This window comes from Sardina pilchardus, chromosome 19, assembly GCF_963854185.1.
Source record: "Sardina pilchardus chromosome 19, fSarPil1.1, whole genome shotgun sequence".
Lineage (NCBI taxonomy): Eukaryota > Metazoa > Chordata > Actinopteri > Clupeiformes > Clupeidae > Sardina > Sardina pilchardus.
The window spans coordinates 22,592,454-22,606,944 of record NC_085012.1 but is presented as its reverse complement, the minus strand read 5'-3'; the positions used below and the strand labels follow the sequence as shown (position 1 = coordinate 22,606,944).

General features: G+C 44.0%; 1 protein-coding gene across 1 annotated transcript in view; it reads left to right on the top strand.

Annotated features, from left to right (window-relative positions):
- vipr1b (vasoactive intestinal peptide receptor 1b) overlaps positions 1 to 14,491 on the top strand; it is a 61,922-nt gene that overhangs the window by 5,233 nt on the left and 42,198 nt on the right. Inside the window, exons 2-3 of the mRNA XM_062521500.1 lie at positions 7,589 to 7,682; positions 10,994 to 11,104. Of these exons, the coding sequence (XP_062377484.1) occupies positions 7,589 to 7,682; positions 10,994 to 11,104 (205 nt within the window). The remainder of the gene's footprint in view (positions 1 to 7,588; positions 7,683 to 10,993; positions 11,105 to 14,491) is intronic.

Here is a 14,491-nt window from a genome sequence, read left to right as displayed (position 1 = left end):
TGATGCATTGACACTTCCTGTAAACATCTGGGCGGGGTGGGTGTTGGTAGTGTCAGTTACAATACATTAGTTACATCTACACCGGGGTGGTTGTTGATGTCAAGTGATACACTGACAGATCCTGTAAATATTGTGTTCTTGTGTGTGTATGTGTGGTGTGTGTGTGTGTGCGCGTGTGTGCGTGCTGTGTGCGTGCGTGCGTGTTGGGGTGTCAGTGGCTGTCAACTGATGCATTGCCACATTCTCTAAACATCCACATCCCGCCCATCTAGATGTTTCAGTTGGGGGGAAGGAGGAGGAAATTGGGCAGTGGTACCAGAAACAGAGGGAGTTAGCGGTGTTTTTGTACTACTGTCGTAACAGCTGACCTTGACACCAACCCCCCATCCCCCAGCTAGGACAACAACTGGGATGTCCTGGTGGTTACCGGAAGTGTCGATGGGTCAGTTGACATTAACGGTGTCCGTTTTGCCAGGAAGAACCCTCCATAAAGATCTGGGCTCGTCATTTTTCTGTTTTTCTGCCCTGACGAAAGCCATGTTGGTTGAAACATGTTGACATTATTGTATTTGTTCACAAATGAACTAAGCTTATTTAAATATGAAGAAGAGTGCATTGGATCTATCTTTTTTGCCATGGAGGTGGCCGTTTCTCTCTGTAGGAGACGTTGACTGTGGCCAGGTCTGTCCTGTAGCCACGGCACAGGTGTGGGTGGCAGAATCAGGTTCCATGAGTCATCGTCACCGCACAGGGCGATTTCTCTCAGCAACTGATGAACACTGAAAAATGACCCACCCTCTAAGATCCTCTCTGGGGAACGTGTGGCACTGAAACCTTTTCTAGGGGGGGCAGATGCACTCAAATGGCACCCCCACCTGTGAGTGTGTGTGTGTGTGTGTGTGTGTATTTGCATGCAGCATCGTTGCTCTGCTTCTCCTGAGCCTGCCGCTCCCAGCCTCTCTTTTTTGAAAAATGAGGTGCCGTAATTAGTCCAGACAGTTGGTCTTCAGCTCTCAGCGCCCCACACTCCCCCAACTCCTCCAAAAAAAAAAAGACAGGAAAACTCATCGGCCCTCAACAGGTTTTTTTTTACTCCTCCAGTTAGAGTTGACGGCTTCACAACATCTGTAGGGCTTATTAATGCGTAATGAGGACAAGTCAGGAGGATAGGTGGGCCCTGGTAAACATGGAGAGCAGGAGGAGATCAGCCCAGCAAACAACCTCAGAGGAGGCACTCGGCAAGGCAATGGAGTGGAGTGGACACTCGGAGGATAGGGAGTGAATTTGCTTTGTGGATTTGCAGTGACGACATGTCGAATTAGAGTTAAAGGTTGGTAGGTTGCAGATGCTTTTATCCAAAGTGACATGGACTTGCTACGGAGGGCTCAGGAATGGAATTGGCAATCGATCAGTCAGGTGGTGGCGTTGCCACTGCTCCATCACGCACGACATCACCTAGGCCCCCGGCCCGCACCACTCCCCACCCACCCCACTGTATCGGAACAGTTAAAAGGCCGTCATCACATCAGTGCTTGTGTCGAGCTTCTGGTATCACTGAGAGGACTGTGCTCTGGAGTGACCGTAACTGTCCTCACTGTGAGGCAGGAGAGGTGAGTGCAGGGCCGCTGATAACATGATGTCTGTGACTGGTTTCCTCTCTGACAGCCGGTCCCCCCACTCATCTGCCAACTCTGGATGCTGGCTTTACCTGACAAGATAATTTCAGCATTCATCACGTCACTGAGAGATATAACTCCATCATGACACCACCAACCCCCCCCCCCCCCCCCCCCACCTTCCCCCCTATCACAGTGCGACCAAATCTGAAGCGCCTTTTTTTCCAACCACGATTAATCCCCCTCTGGCCCTGTGCTGTCATTTTGGATAAAGTTAACCTTGTGCCCCTTCTTCTGACTGGCCTGATAGAGCTGAACTGAACTCCCCCCTCACAATGTTTTTTTAATGATGTTTTTCACTTGCTAAACACATTTTGGTATCTTTGCGAGGGTGGTAAGCTACTCACAGTTGGACATTTCTTTTTATCAGCAGTTTTCTTTTCATGATAATTGGTCCACTGATTCATTGCAGATTTGTACAGCGGGCTGTTTTCATGTTTACACATGAGATTAGTAATCATGGTACATACATCACAATCACATACTGTAAGTAGTTACATCTGCATATAGCTTAAGTGTTGTAGCTATGTTTACATGAATAGTGTAACCAGAGACGGGAAACAGGGCTCTGTCATAGTCTAATATATTGAGGCCAAGTGCACTAGATGGAGCGTTTAAAATAGTAAACAAAATATCAGTATGTAATTTAGGGAATGGTATATCAGAAGAAAAGTTTAAACGTAAAAATGTTCAAGTTAATTAAAATATTGGACATCGACTGAATAAATAAACCGATAAACTTAATGTCTGAAGGTGCTCGACCCTCCTGTCTCTCCATCTCTTCCCTCCGGCCACTGCTAATATAAGGTGAGGAGAGGGCCTTGGCCACGATTAGGGATGGGGAGTAATTAAAAACGAAGCTTTGCTGTTGTTATTTCCCCAAGCCTGCTTTTGGCACCGCCCCCGCAGGAGCCGTGGTTATTAACGAACACGTGTTGTCAGCTGTAGCTAACACCGCGCCGGCGGCTCAAGGCGGCCGCTTTTTCTCCAGACACTTCTGAGTCTTCTTGTGGATGCCCCACAGCAACGTTCACTCCTGCGGGCGGGCCTGTTTTACGTTTCACCACTTTCGCACCTGTCTGGTGGGTGGGAAAAGAAAAGAAAAAACGTGTCTCTCCCAAAACGAGGGCTCTCACACTTTTGCTCCATCACTTCAGCTCAGTCACAGGCTCTCACAAGAAAGCCCTCTGCCCTGCGGGTAGCCATTCGTCACCGCTGGTGGGTAGGCCTATTAGGAGAATCCGAAACCCGACAGATAACTTATCCGATTTTAAACAGACTTATTTAATTCTATATTTATACACCGTATATATATATATGCATATATATACAGTATACAGTATGTATACAGTCACAGTATATATATTTATTTTAATCACATATTTTTGTTTTCTGTCCACTATTGGTGGGCGACTGTTTTTGGTGTACCAGGGCTGAATTCAGTCCCCCTCTACAGTGCAGGCTATCCCAGGGGGCTTTGCGGTTCACTCGTGAGAGTCAACTGGATTATGGGGTAATCACCGGCTCATCTGTCTGCCCCATCCTTCAGATGTGCAGCCAGTCCAACAAGTGTGTTGTGTCTGCTCTCCTTCATCTCCAAAGGGTATTTGCTCATTTGTTGGTTCATTTTTTGTTTTTGTTTTGGAGCGAAGAGGCTCATGTGAAACACTAAGGGGAATTGAATCCCAGCATAACATGGAAGCTTTTTTTTTATTTAAAGGTGAGCAGCAGCCCAAAGTTCCTTAATGATTACAACAAGAACAACGTTCCCACCCACTTTGTGTATTCATAGATTGATCACCTTTTGTGTGGGTCGATGTTTCATTTGCAGTGTCAATACAATAGCTCAAGTGTGGAAGCCACGGCGTTGTGTGTTGTCGATGAACAAATTTTGTGCCATAAATTAGGTCCCTGAATTCCTGTGCAAATCCTTGGGATAAGAGGGACTTAGTATGAGTCATGGGTCTAGAAACTAAATAGTGAGAACTAAGAAGTGTAAGACTAGTAATTTGTTATTTGTATAAGGAAACCTGATATTCAGGTATCTAGTGATATGCTCACCCTATTTACTGTGGACATGAGTATATTTTGAGAGTACTCAATGGGAAACATTTTTTGCCATGTTAACGTAGATAAGAATTGGATATCTAACAAACAAATTGGACTTAGCAATGAAATCATGAGGTTTCAATATCTCCAGACTGTTTTGGTGCAGTATCAAAGGTTATGATTCTGGTTCTGCTTTTGTTCAAAGCCACATGAAAGGTCATCAGATGAGGAGATTTTTTTGGTGAAGATTCTTTTTCTAGTGTACGGTCTTAGACAGATTTTAGCTCTGTAATATTATTAAAGGAAATAAACAGTGCACAATAGCTTTGCTAAGCTTTTAGACATCAAGCCAGAGCTTACATAAGTATTATCCGTCTCTGAATAACATCTAAATAAGACGATGTGGAACAAATCCTATTACCTATTCTGGGCAAAGGCAAATTTGGATATTTCCGGAGAGTTACCTGATGTTTTTATTTTTTTTGCTACTGCAGTTTTAAAGTCAAAGTTTGAGGAAATGATTTGAATAATTAAATTGTGAATCGGCATTTCAATGAGGGACAAGTAAAATAAAATGGTATGATGCGACTGTTTGCCTTAAGCCCCCCTCCCCCCGTCTCTCTCTCTCTCTCTCTCTCTCTCTCTCTCTCTCTCTCTCTCTCTCTCTTTCTTTCTCTCTCTCTCTCTCTCCCCCTCTCTCTCTCTCTGTATGTGTGTGAGTATATGTTTGTGTTTGTGTGTGCGCATGCTTGCGGATGATTCGACCGCATGAATACAAATGGGCAGACTAATGTATTCTATCCTCCTCCTTACATCATCAACAAACATAGAAACCAGCTCAGTGAATTAAATCAATGGCCCTACTCTGTGAAACTGTACGGTGAAAGTAGGTCTCCCACTCATGACTTCAGTTAGAAAATTCTGGCTCAGGTGAGTTTTCCCGTGTGTACTTTAACATCGGAATGTTAGGAAGTGAAATACTGGGGGGTGTTCAAGCACATGAGTAACCGTGCAGGTGCTGCCTGCGTTCTCGACTCAGATTAAAGGAGGCTCTGGCCCAGATCCGAACCCATTTTGGCCCTGATCTGCCTCAGTTCTGGCCCAGATCTGACCCAGACTTGGCTTTATTCTGGTTCTGAGTCAGGTGTTGACCTTGTCCAGTCCACATTATATTCCAGTATTCATATTCTCGACCCTCTGCTTTAATCCATCTAACAGGGCGCTCAATCTATCCCAAGAGCAGTGTTCGCTCCAAGCCTCTCTGTGTGTGTGCTATGAATAGACTAAACATCTTAGAGAGATAGAGATCTCTGCCTAATAGCTGCCTGACCACAACAGTATGTCCTCAGTCATTTGTTACAGGACATGACAGGTCATCATGCCATCATTGGCTGCATTTATTACATCATCGTTTGCATACACTGGTGGGAGTTACGCTCTTGCATAATGGCCTGCCAGTATGTTAACAACACATCATCAACATAAGCCACATTGATATGGAATACCACAGGAGGTATTACAGTGCATTGTATAGCATACTGAATCAGGTGCTCTCTTTCTTCCAAGTGCCTGGTAGTATCTGGAGCCATAAAGAGAGGGAGAGAGAGAGAGAGAGAGAGAGAGAGAGAGAGAGAGAGAGATGTGGCTCTGGTCGCTTCCATTGTGATGGTGTGATTGCCTCCGCAGCTCCACAAGGTCGTGGAACATTCTTATTTCTGGCAGGAGTAATGTTGCCTTGGGTGCGTGGGCATGTCTAATGTAAGGGGAAGAGGGAAGACCTCCCACTTCCGGTTTTACCTTTTTCTTCCCCTCCTCCTCATCCTCACTGCAAAAAAACCCTGAATCTAAATATGACAAATAACCTTAAAAATATTCTTTGCTTATTACGAGACACTCCTCCATCATCCCCACCTCTCATTGGAAGCCGAAGTGCTTGAGGAAGACCTCCTCTTCCTCTTTATTTTCCTCCTCTCCGTTCTTTACCTCCTCTTCCTCTACCTCTCCATAGATGCAGGGCTCAGCAGCCAGCACACACAGAGCAGAGACAAGACAAGGCCGGAGAGTGGCAGCCTAATGTACTGAGACGCGCCCTAAGTGTTTATGGCACGGTTAGAAAAAATAACACTCTCTCTCTCACACACACACACACACACACACACACACACACACACACACACACACACATGGCACACAGCTGGCAGCAGCTGTGAACCCTCTCTCTAAATGCCGCTGTAAAGTAAGCTATGTAAATAAAGGCCGGGAGCACGGACACCAAGGATCCGGGAAGTTTCGGTTGGACACTTGTTTTTGTGTGCGTCTGTGCTCATCCTTATCGTCCCTCGTAAACTGTCACTGTCTGGGATCACCTCTGGACCTAACTGTGTCTTCTGCTTTCTTTCCCAGATGGGTTTCACCTCCCACTGTTTTCACAGAACTGATAGAGCGACAGATATCAAGTTCTGCTTTCTGTCAAAACACCCATACAGTAACATTTGAAGAGATTAGACGTCAGATTATACTAGAGATTATACATGAAAGGACAAAAAATAAATTGTGAGATATTTGGACATCCCCTTGAGATTCTTTCAGAGCTTCTAGCGTGAGATTTTCATCACTTTGGCAAAGACCTCCAGAAATAATTTGTCTTAATTGGTCTTTGTTGATGTTTTGTTTTTTTTCAAGTCTGTTTTTGAACCATTTATTTTGTTTAGTCTGTTAGTGAACTATTTATCCCTCTTTAGTCGTGAGGCATGTTTTACAGTAAGTGCCATGATCGTGAAAGTTTAAACACGGAGGCTATAGTGCAGGAAAAGCAAAGAGCCCTTGCCAGACTGCACTGTAGATTTTAAAAAATAAACTCTTATGGGATCCATTTTATCATCAGTCCAGCTCAAGTCATCAGTACATCCCAGACATGTGTACTGTAGATAAGGGCAATTGAGTCAAAGATGTCCTTAGACAGCCTTTGGAGCGTCAAACTGGAACAGGGCGTCTTTTCACTGTCCTCCCCCCACAACTCCTTACATATCCGAGCAAAATAGCTGGGGGGGGTGGGGGTGGCGAACAACGTCCTCCCTTTTCCAAACACAAAAAAAGCTGAATCGGCTCCCCACTGTATCCATCCTCATCCACCCAAACACGCACACCCGCACCTCTCCGACCCCACCTTCTGTCCCCTGCGTGCGGTGAGTCTCCCCTGACCTTCTCCAGCCGCCTGTCCCCGAAACCGCCGCATAGTGTTCTCACTGACCCACGGCTTCTCTGCCGGTGACTGTCAGCTTGGGTTTGTCGTGGCTGGCTGACGCGACCATGCTGAGCAATCCCCCGCTCTTACTCAGTTGCCCCCGCCACCCTCGCCTTCACGTCCCTTATATGCACCCACCACCCCTCTCCCCCCCCCCCCCCCCCCAACGGCCAGGCATGGGTGGGCTTTGTCCTCCGTTGCCGGCAGGGGAGATTGGCCTCTTTTTTGTTGCCTGGTTGTCCTCACTGCTCACGCGTCTTAGAGAGAATGTTGGGACCGGGTGGAGTATGTGATGTGAGATGTAATGTTATGTAAAGAATGTCATAACAGTGTAAGGGATCATGACTGCCGTAAAGGTCGAGATGCTCAAATAGAGAGGCATTTTTTGGCTGTGATGTCACTGAACCACTCTCTTAATATTCTCTCTTCTCTCTCTTCGCCTTTTTTCCTCTCTTCGCCTTTTTTCCTCTCTTCCTTTGTCACTCACTTTCTCTCTCTATCTCTTATATCTATTCTCTAATCTCTCTCTGCCCTTCTCCATCTCTTCCTTCGCTATTTCCACTTCCTCTCCCTCTCTCTCTTTCTATATCTCTCTCTCTCTCCTGTTTCTACTCTACAGGCTTGCTGCGTGCAGATGTGTGAAATTATAAAAGAAATCGCGCAGGAGCGGGAGCGTTGTGAGAGCAGACACATCAGTGAAAATGTCACATCAGGTAACATTCCAGACTGCAACCATGCATACTCTCCAGCTTCACCTATCCATCTTCAAGATACTCTAAGCAGCCTTCCGCTACTCACATGGCGAAGGGGAACAAATTACACTATAAATAAAATAAAATGCTCACGGTAAAGCATCTGTTTAGGTACATGAATGGCTCTAGAAACACTAGACATTTGAGTGTTTATTGTTAGATTTTATTAATCGGTAAGGACAATACTTTTCCACTTTATATCCACTCAGTTCCCCTCAGTCCACACCGTCCTGTCCACATTTGTCCACTATGATGCAACGTTAGGTATGACTTCTTTGAGTATTACAGTTTGTTGCCAATGGCTTCAAGTTTGAGTTGCTTGATGTAAAACAGTAACATCCATTGCACATCCATTACCTGGCCTGTAATCGAAAGTGAAGGGAAACCGATAGCATTAGTGCCAAGGGATTTCTGACCTTTGCCTTGCAATACAATACAGCTGTTGAAGAAAGAACTATATCTTATTGGACATAGACCCCCCTCCGGAACCCCGAGGCCCCCAGAGTTGAATGTTTGTACAAATTATAGCACAAAAATACCACCAGGGCATGTAATAGGCCATTCGGGGTGAGTCATCTTTTTGATAGGCTGTTGCTTTGGCCATCACGGAAGCGCTGGCAATTCTTTTGATGTGGAAGGATGCTTTAAAAGTCAAGTCCGTCACAGCGGGCAAATGAAAGAGGAGTCGGGCTGAATAGCATTTGTGAGGTCCACTGCTAGACCCGTTCCCCTGTTTGATGATGTGAAGACCACAAATGTTCTTCAGCGTATTGTTCCGATGTACAGCACGACAATGCTTTGAATGACTCACAACTTCTAATAGGCAAATCCATTGAACGACTTTGCCTCAAGCCCATAATACCACAGCTAAGCCTTAGACAGACTAGTATAACTGTCACATTTACCCTTCTGAAATTTAAATAAGAGGGGAGATGCACGTCTACAGACCAAAGGAAATGTGTTGAAAGAGGGTATCAGCTGAAGCATTTCAGTCGCGTCTCTCCAATCTATCGCCATTTCCCTCTCGATCCGAGATCTCAGATTAGATCCAATTGGCGCAATGTGGGGTCCGGCATTTGGAAAACATGCCGCACACTCCGAGGGTTGCCTTTCAAGGGCAGCCTACAGGGGGTCCATCTACACATCAAAAAGACAGTGGATTATGTGCACTGATCACGCCTAGCGCAGCAGGACAGTGAGGCCCCCCGTCTGTTGAACCTGACATTTGGGAGTGAAGTTGTAACCAGCATCTTTAGCGCCTCTGACTTCGCCATGAGATAAGACGCTGCAGTCCTCAGACCTCAGTTTTGTCACACTGTGAGCTGATCGGTGCAGCCTTTAGTTTGACTCCACTGAGGATGAATGGGGCGGTGGTAGCGTAGTGGTGAAGGAGCTGGGCTAGCATGCGGTTGCCTGAAAAGTTGTGGGGTCAACTCCTGGCTTCCATTGTTGTTGTGCCCAGTGCCGCTGCTGGCCATTTGGGAGCCCTGAGGAGCCCTGCTTTGTGGTGGATCAGAAGGAGGATTAGGACCAGAGGAAGGAAGGTAGCGAGGATAGACAAAAAGACGAATGAGAATAGCCTATAAGGCTTCCAGCCTGAGCTGCAAGGCGACATCCAATCACCGGCAGATCGGCTGGGTTTACCCAGTCTATAAATAACCAATAATTGACATAATTTGACAGTAGGCCATGCCTAGATAATGTCCATCACTACATTAAATATCCATCATTTAATATTAATATAACCTAATTTCCAGGGCAGGTTAGCGAAGTGCATCCCCACTATAACATTTCCCGAATAGATAGCATCTCATTGGTGGCCCTATTGCATCTTAATCGTAATTAACCAGCTTTCTCATTTTTTTTGACATATCAGAACTTGTGCCCTTGAGCAAGGCACTTACCCCCAAGTAGAGATATCAACAGAGGGACACTTAGTGAGAGTAGACTTCTGCCAAAGCTTGGTTGGCATATTGTATATAACATATAGTTCATTCAGGTAGCGCGTGAGTCAGATCCAATAAACAAACAAACAAACAAGCCACACTTAGATTACATGACATTGCATTACTTTACAATACATTTGGCTGACCCTTTTTAACCAACGCGTCTTACAACATGGTAAAAAACATTTTTAAGTTTTAAGTTAAGTAGATATGGTCGATATGGTAATCATAATTTCCGCAGTGGGAAGTGAACATCTGGCTGCAATGGACAGTCTGTTCAGAGTGCAGCCCCAGCTCTCCCCTGCGCTGCTCGGGGAGTCGTTTCCCTGGCCCTCTGCTCTCTCCTCTCGAGAGCTCCTCCTCGTTCACAGGCGGCTGAGCCCGAGATTCCGAGGTCCTCGTGCTCAGCGTTCACGAGTGCAAACGTGTCGACTATATCAATAACCTCTGGTCCCAATCACAGGGGACGGTGACCCTTACACTAATGCAGATCTCTCAGCGTCTGCCCCCTGCCCATGGCATGAATAGGAAGATAAACTAAATAGGCTCATGGATCTGATGGCTGCCTGCGCCCGCGCTCTCTTTTTTGTCATAAAGCCTTTGACGATGGAATTTACAGGGCATTAATGGATTTAACCAGAGCTATTAAGTTGGCCATAATAGCCGCCAAAATGAAATAAAAAAATAGCGAATCCGGCTCTTGACGCAACATCCAGGTTCTTACCCGAAACTGGAAAGAGTGGATGAGAGACTGAATGGCTGAATAGCTGAATAGCTGAATAGCGTTTGTTTATAGGCAAATAATTCACATGATAATTTTAGACTGGCACAGAGGCAAAGAATGAAACAGATTCTTCCAAATGCCCATGTGTTACAAATGTGCTCTAATAAATAATTCCAAAGCCTGTCATTATGTAATGTTCCCATAAATTAGTCCCCCAGCGCTTGAATTGACATGTTAATTGTTGGCAAAATAAGTCTGAAATGGGAATCAAAGTTAATGTATGGTCCTTGGTCGCCTACTGTCCAGAGGCAGATGTAATGCATTCCCGAGTTGTATCTTTTCAGTCCTCTGGTTGGCAAGCATAGTTATTAAGTGATTCTAAGTCATAATGCACTCTTAAATATAGGCTACACAAGCTAGCATTTATCGTTTTGTTACTGTCACATGGATCAGAACTACTTTCTAGTGACAAAATGATTAAAATGTGGTCAGTCATGTGGATAGGCAATGTGTCGGTTTTCATATGCTTCTCATAGGTTTTAATGGTATGTTTTTAAGGCATGTGACTTGTCCCATTAATCTGCTTTTCTCCCTTGGGTCAGGGTGCCAGGGTACATGGGAAATGTTAGCCTGCTGGCCAACAGCCAGCGTGGGAGAAGTGGTCACCATCCCCTGTCCAATTCACTTCAGTCACTTCAACAATGAACACAAAGGTAAGTATTATGACCATTGTGCAATGTGTCCATTCAGATACCACCAAGAAGCTGCTGGGCAAATATTGCTCATTATATGTCTCTGTGGGTGATAGTGCAAAGGGGGCAGTCATACTACAGTTTTTTCCAATCGTTTACACACAATTTTGAAAACGGGGCTCTTTTTGTCTAAACACATCACACAATTTACCAAACACAACACCTAATCAGCAGAACATAACAGATTGTTAGCAAAATGAAATATTTCTGTCAAAACAATAAACACATCGATAAAACCTTATACTGTTCTCATATCACTAACACATTCTTTGAATGATTCCACACTGTCACTATCTTATACACACCAACACAATAAATTCAAAACACATCTGTAAAAACCCTCTTCCAATATATGGATGTTATTCAGACATATTGTTTGAGAGCAATAGGATAATTTAGATGACAAAAATATTTTGATGAACCCTCATCAAGCAATGCACAAAACTGATGCTGCAGACAATATTTCTTTCTTTCACTGTACCATATGTTCAGTTACATTGACAAGTCAATCCACAGAAAATGGCAAAATTATAGTTCTTACTACTGGAAAGTGTAGAAAAATAAAAAAAATTGTACACAAATAAAAAGTACTGTACACTTACAGTCACTGAAGGAAAACTAAAGCAACAATACAAACAAGTAACAACAATACGTAATACTCTAATCATCTCTCCGTCTTGCTAGATAAAGCCATAAGAGTTCATCCAAATCACAGGCTATGGGTGCCTCTCATTTGGGCTTTTATGCATCCTCCCTCGCTCCTCGGGCCTTGATCCTCACTGATCGACATAAAGAATAATGGGGCGAAAACAATGGGATAGTCTATCCACTGTTAGTTATAGATCAGTGGGAACGCCCCTCGAGGATCAAGCATAACACACCTGAGTGCTGCGCTTTCAATTTTGCATATGTGTGCTTATACAACTGGTGGATGTGATTATTCAATTTGTTCATTAGTGTGGTCATTGGCAAGCCAGGGCTTTGTAATGAGAAGGAAGTACCTAACAATCTTTATCTGTGTCTAAGGTGTGAAAATGTGTTTTACGTTTTGACATTCACTGTGTGTAATGTTTTGCAAAAAGTGTGAAGCTGAATTTGTGCTTAATGTTGTACTGCTCTGCGCAGGTGTTTTGCTTCTTAAGTGCTAAGTATTGTTAACTGTCTGATAACCTTAATTTTAGTGTGTATACGATTGGAAAAAACTGTAATAAACTTAAACCTTACTTGGGCTGGAAGTCACTTGTGGAGGAAAGTGCCTTCCAAGTCAATGAATGCAAATGGAAATATTTTGACAAAGATTTATGATCTTCTTCAGGATTGTGGTATTTTTGTGTCAGTTTGTGCACTTTAACAGTGTCAGTGACATTCTTTGCCTGTTGATAAAAATGACAGTTATGTAATCCGATGATAAAAGCACACCATGCTGTCTGTGCGTGTCACCAAATAAGTCCAACATGGGAATGTAAGCCCAAACTATTCGTCTTTCCAGAAGCTTGCCAGGTATAAACAGAAATACAGAAATAAACAGACACAAACCGAAATAAACATGGCATGAAGTTCAAGTGATTATTTCACATCAGTGAACCACTGTCTTGACAGACATGACAGGAAATTCTTTCATGGAGTTGAAGAAGTGTGTGCAACTGATTTTGTGTGAAACGCAACTGTGCATATAACAGCCCCCTGCTGCTCTAAGTGACACATCACATTCAGTGGTCCAGCTTAATGTAGACTAACACATCCCTGGGACATACAGTAGGCTAATGGCCACCGTACTAATGTAGTCCAAAATGTTGTATGGAAAGATTGGTAGAACAGGTGATACCCTGAAATAGTTATTGATCAGAGAGGGTGTAGAATGTGGGCGTGGCCCACAGGAGACCTGTCAGGGTGAATTGGCTGACATATTGACGCAGTGAGGTCAGAAGTATGTGCATAGCGATTACGGTGGCTCTCGCTATTTGATGATCTGTCGTCACTTGCCTTTGTGTGTGTGTTCCTGCTGTGGGCAATAACCGGAACGTGTTTGTCATCCATCCCCCATCCATTCAGCAACGGTACATTCACTGGGCCTTCAGAATACAGTCCTCAAAACTGTGTGTGTGTGTGTGTGTGTGTGTGTGTGTGTGTGTGTGTGTGTGTGTGTGTGTGTGTGTGTGTGAGTGTGAGTGTTGTCTCTTTCTTTCCTCCGAGCTGATTTCGCTACAGTTCAAGTACATTTTTGTACAGAACAGCATGAAAAATTGATCCATAGACATGTGAAAACTGTTTTATTTTCTGTAATCCACCAAATAATAAAGTGGGTCTGAAAATTGACTTGCTCAAGGCTCACCTAGCTTCTCTCAGTAGTACTGTTCCTTCATGAGTCTCTCTCTCTCTCTCTCTCTCTCTCTCGCTCGCGCACACACTCAGGATCTCTCTGTTCTTTCTTTTTGTTATCTGTCATTTACTACCACAAGTGGTTCTACCACAGCTGACCTGCTGGCATGCTAAGAACTTTTCCCCTGTCCAATTCAAAATGATGTTTTCTCTTTCCCAATCCAAGAGTCCTCTTTGAGCTTTTCAGTCAAGTTTTAAAGGCAGAGCTGCTCAGGTTCTTCCAGCAAGGCCAAATTGCATGCAAGCTGTCACTGCAAAGAAGCGGCAGTTCTAATAATTGGATGGGACGGCGCTAAGCTGAGCAGCAAATCAGACTCAGTTGGCACAGGCAGTTAGGATGAACTTCGAAATGTGGAAGAAGTGTGGAACACACACACACACACACACACACACACACACACACACACACACACACACACACTTCATCTAAAACTATTTCTGTTCATATTCCGTCACATTTGAAAGAAAAAAAAGATTCATTATAGTATATCCAGGAGCCTAGTATTAACTTCGCTTTCACAGTTTTATTCATTATTCATATACTGTCTCACTGTGAAAATTGTATTTTTCTTCAGCAGAAATTTTGCAGTATGTAATTTAACTGCTCTCCATTATAATAGAGGTCTATAAAGTGGGCAATACTTTGGTCGTGACTTGTTATAAAGAAAGACGCTGTTTTATGCAGCGCAGGAAACCGATCTTGCGTATTCTAATTTTCAACTGGCTAAAAAGTGATGAAATAACATTTTAGGTATGCACTCTTAAAACTAATGTATTGGAAACGACACAAACTTTGTTGTCCCTATCTGGACACAGATGTGTTAAAAAACAATGCAACGTGTTTGCAACGTTTTAAGAGTGTTTAAGTAGAGAAAGAGAAATACAGAGAGTATATTTTGGTTTAGAATGATGACTAGTGATGGTGCATAGTATTAGAGAGTATCTGGTGCTTGTGTCAGACCTCAAATG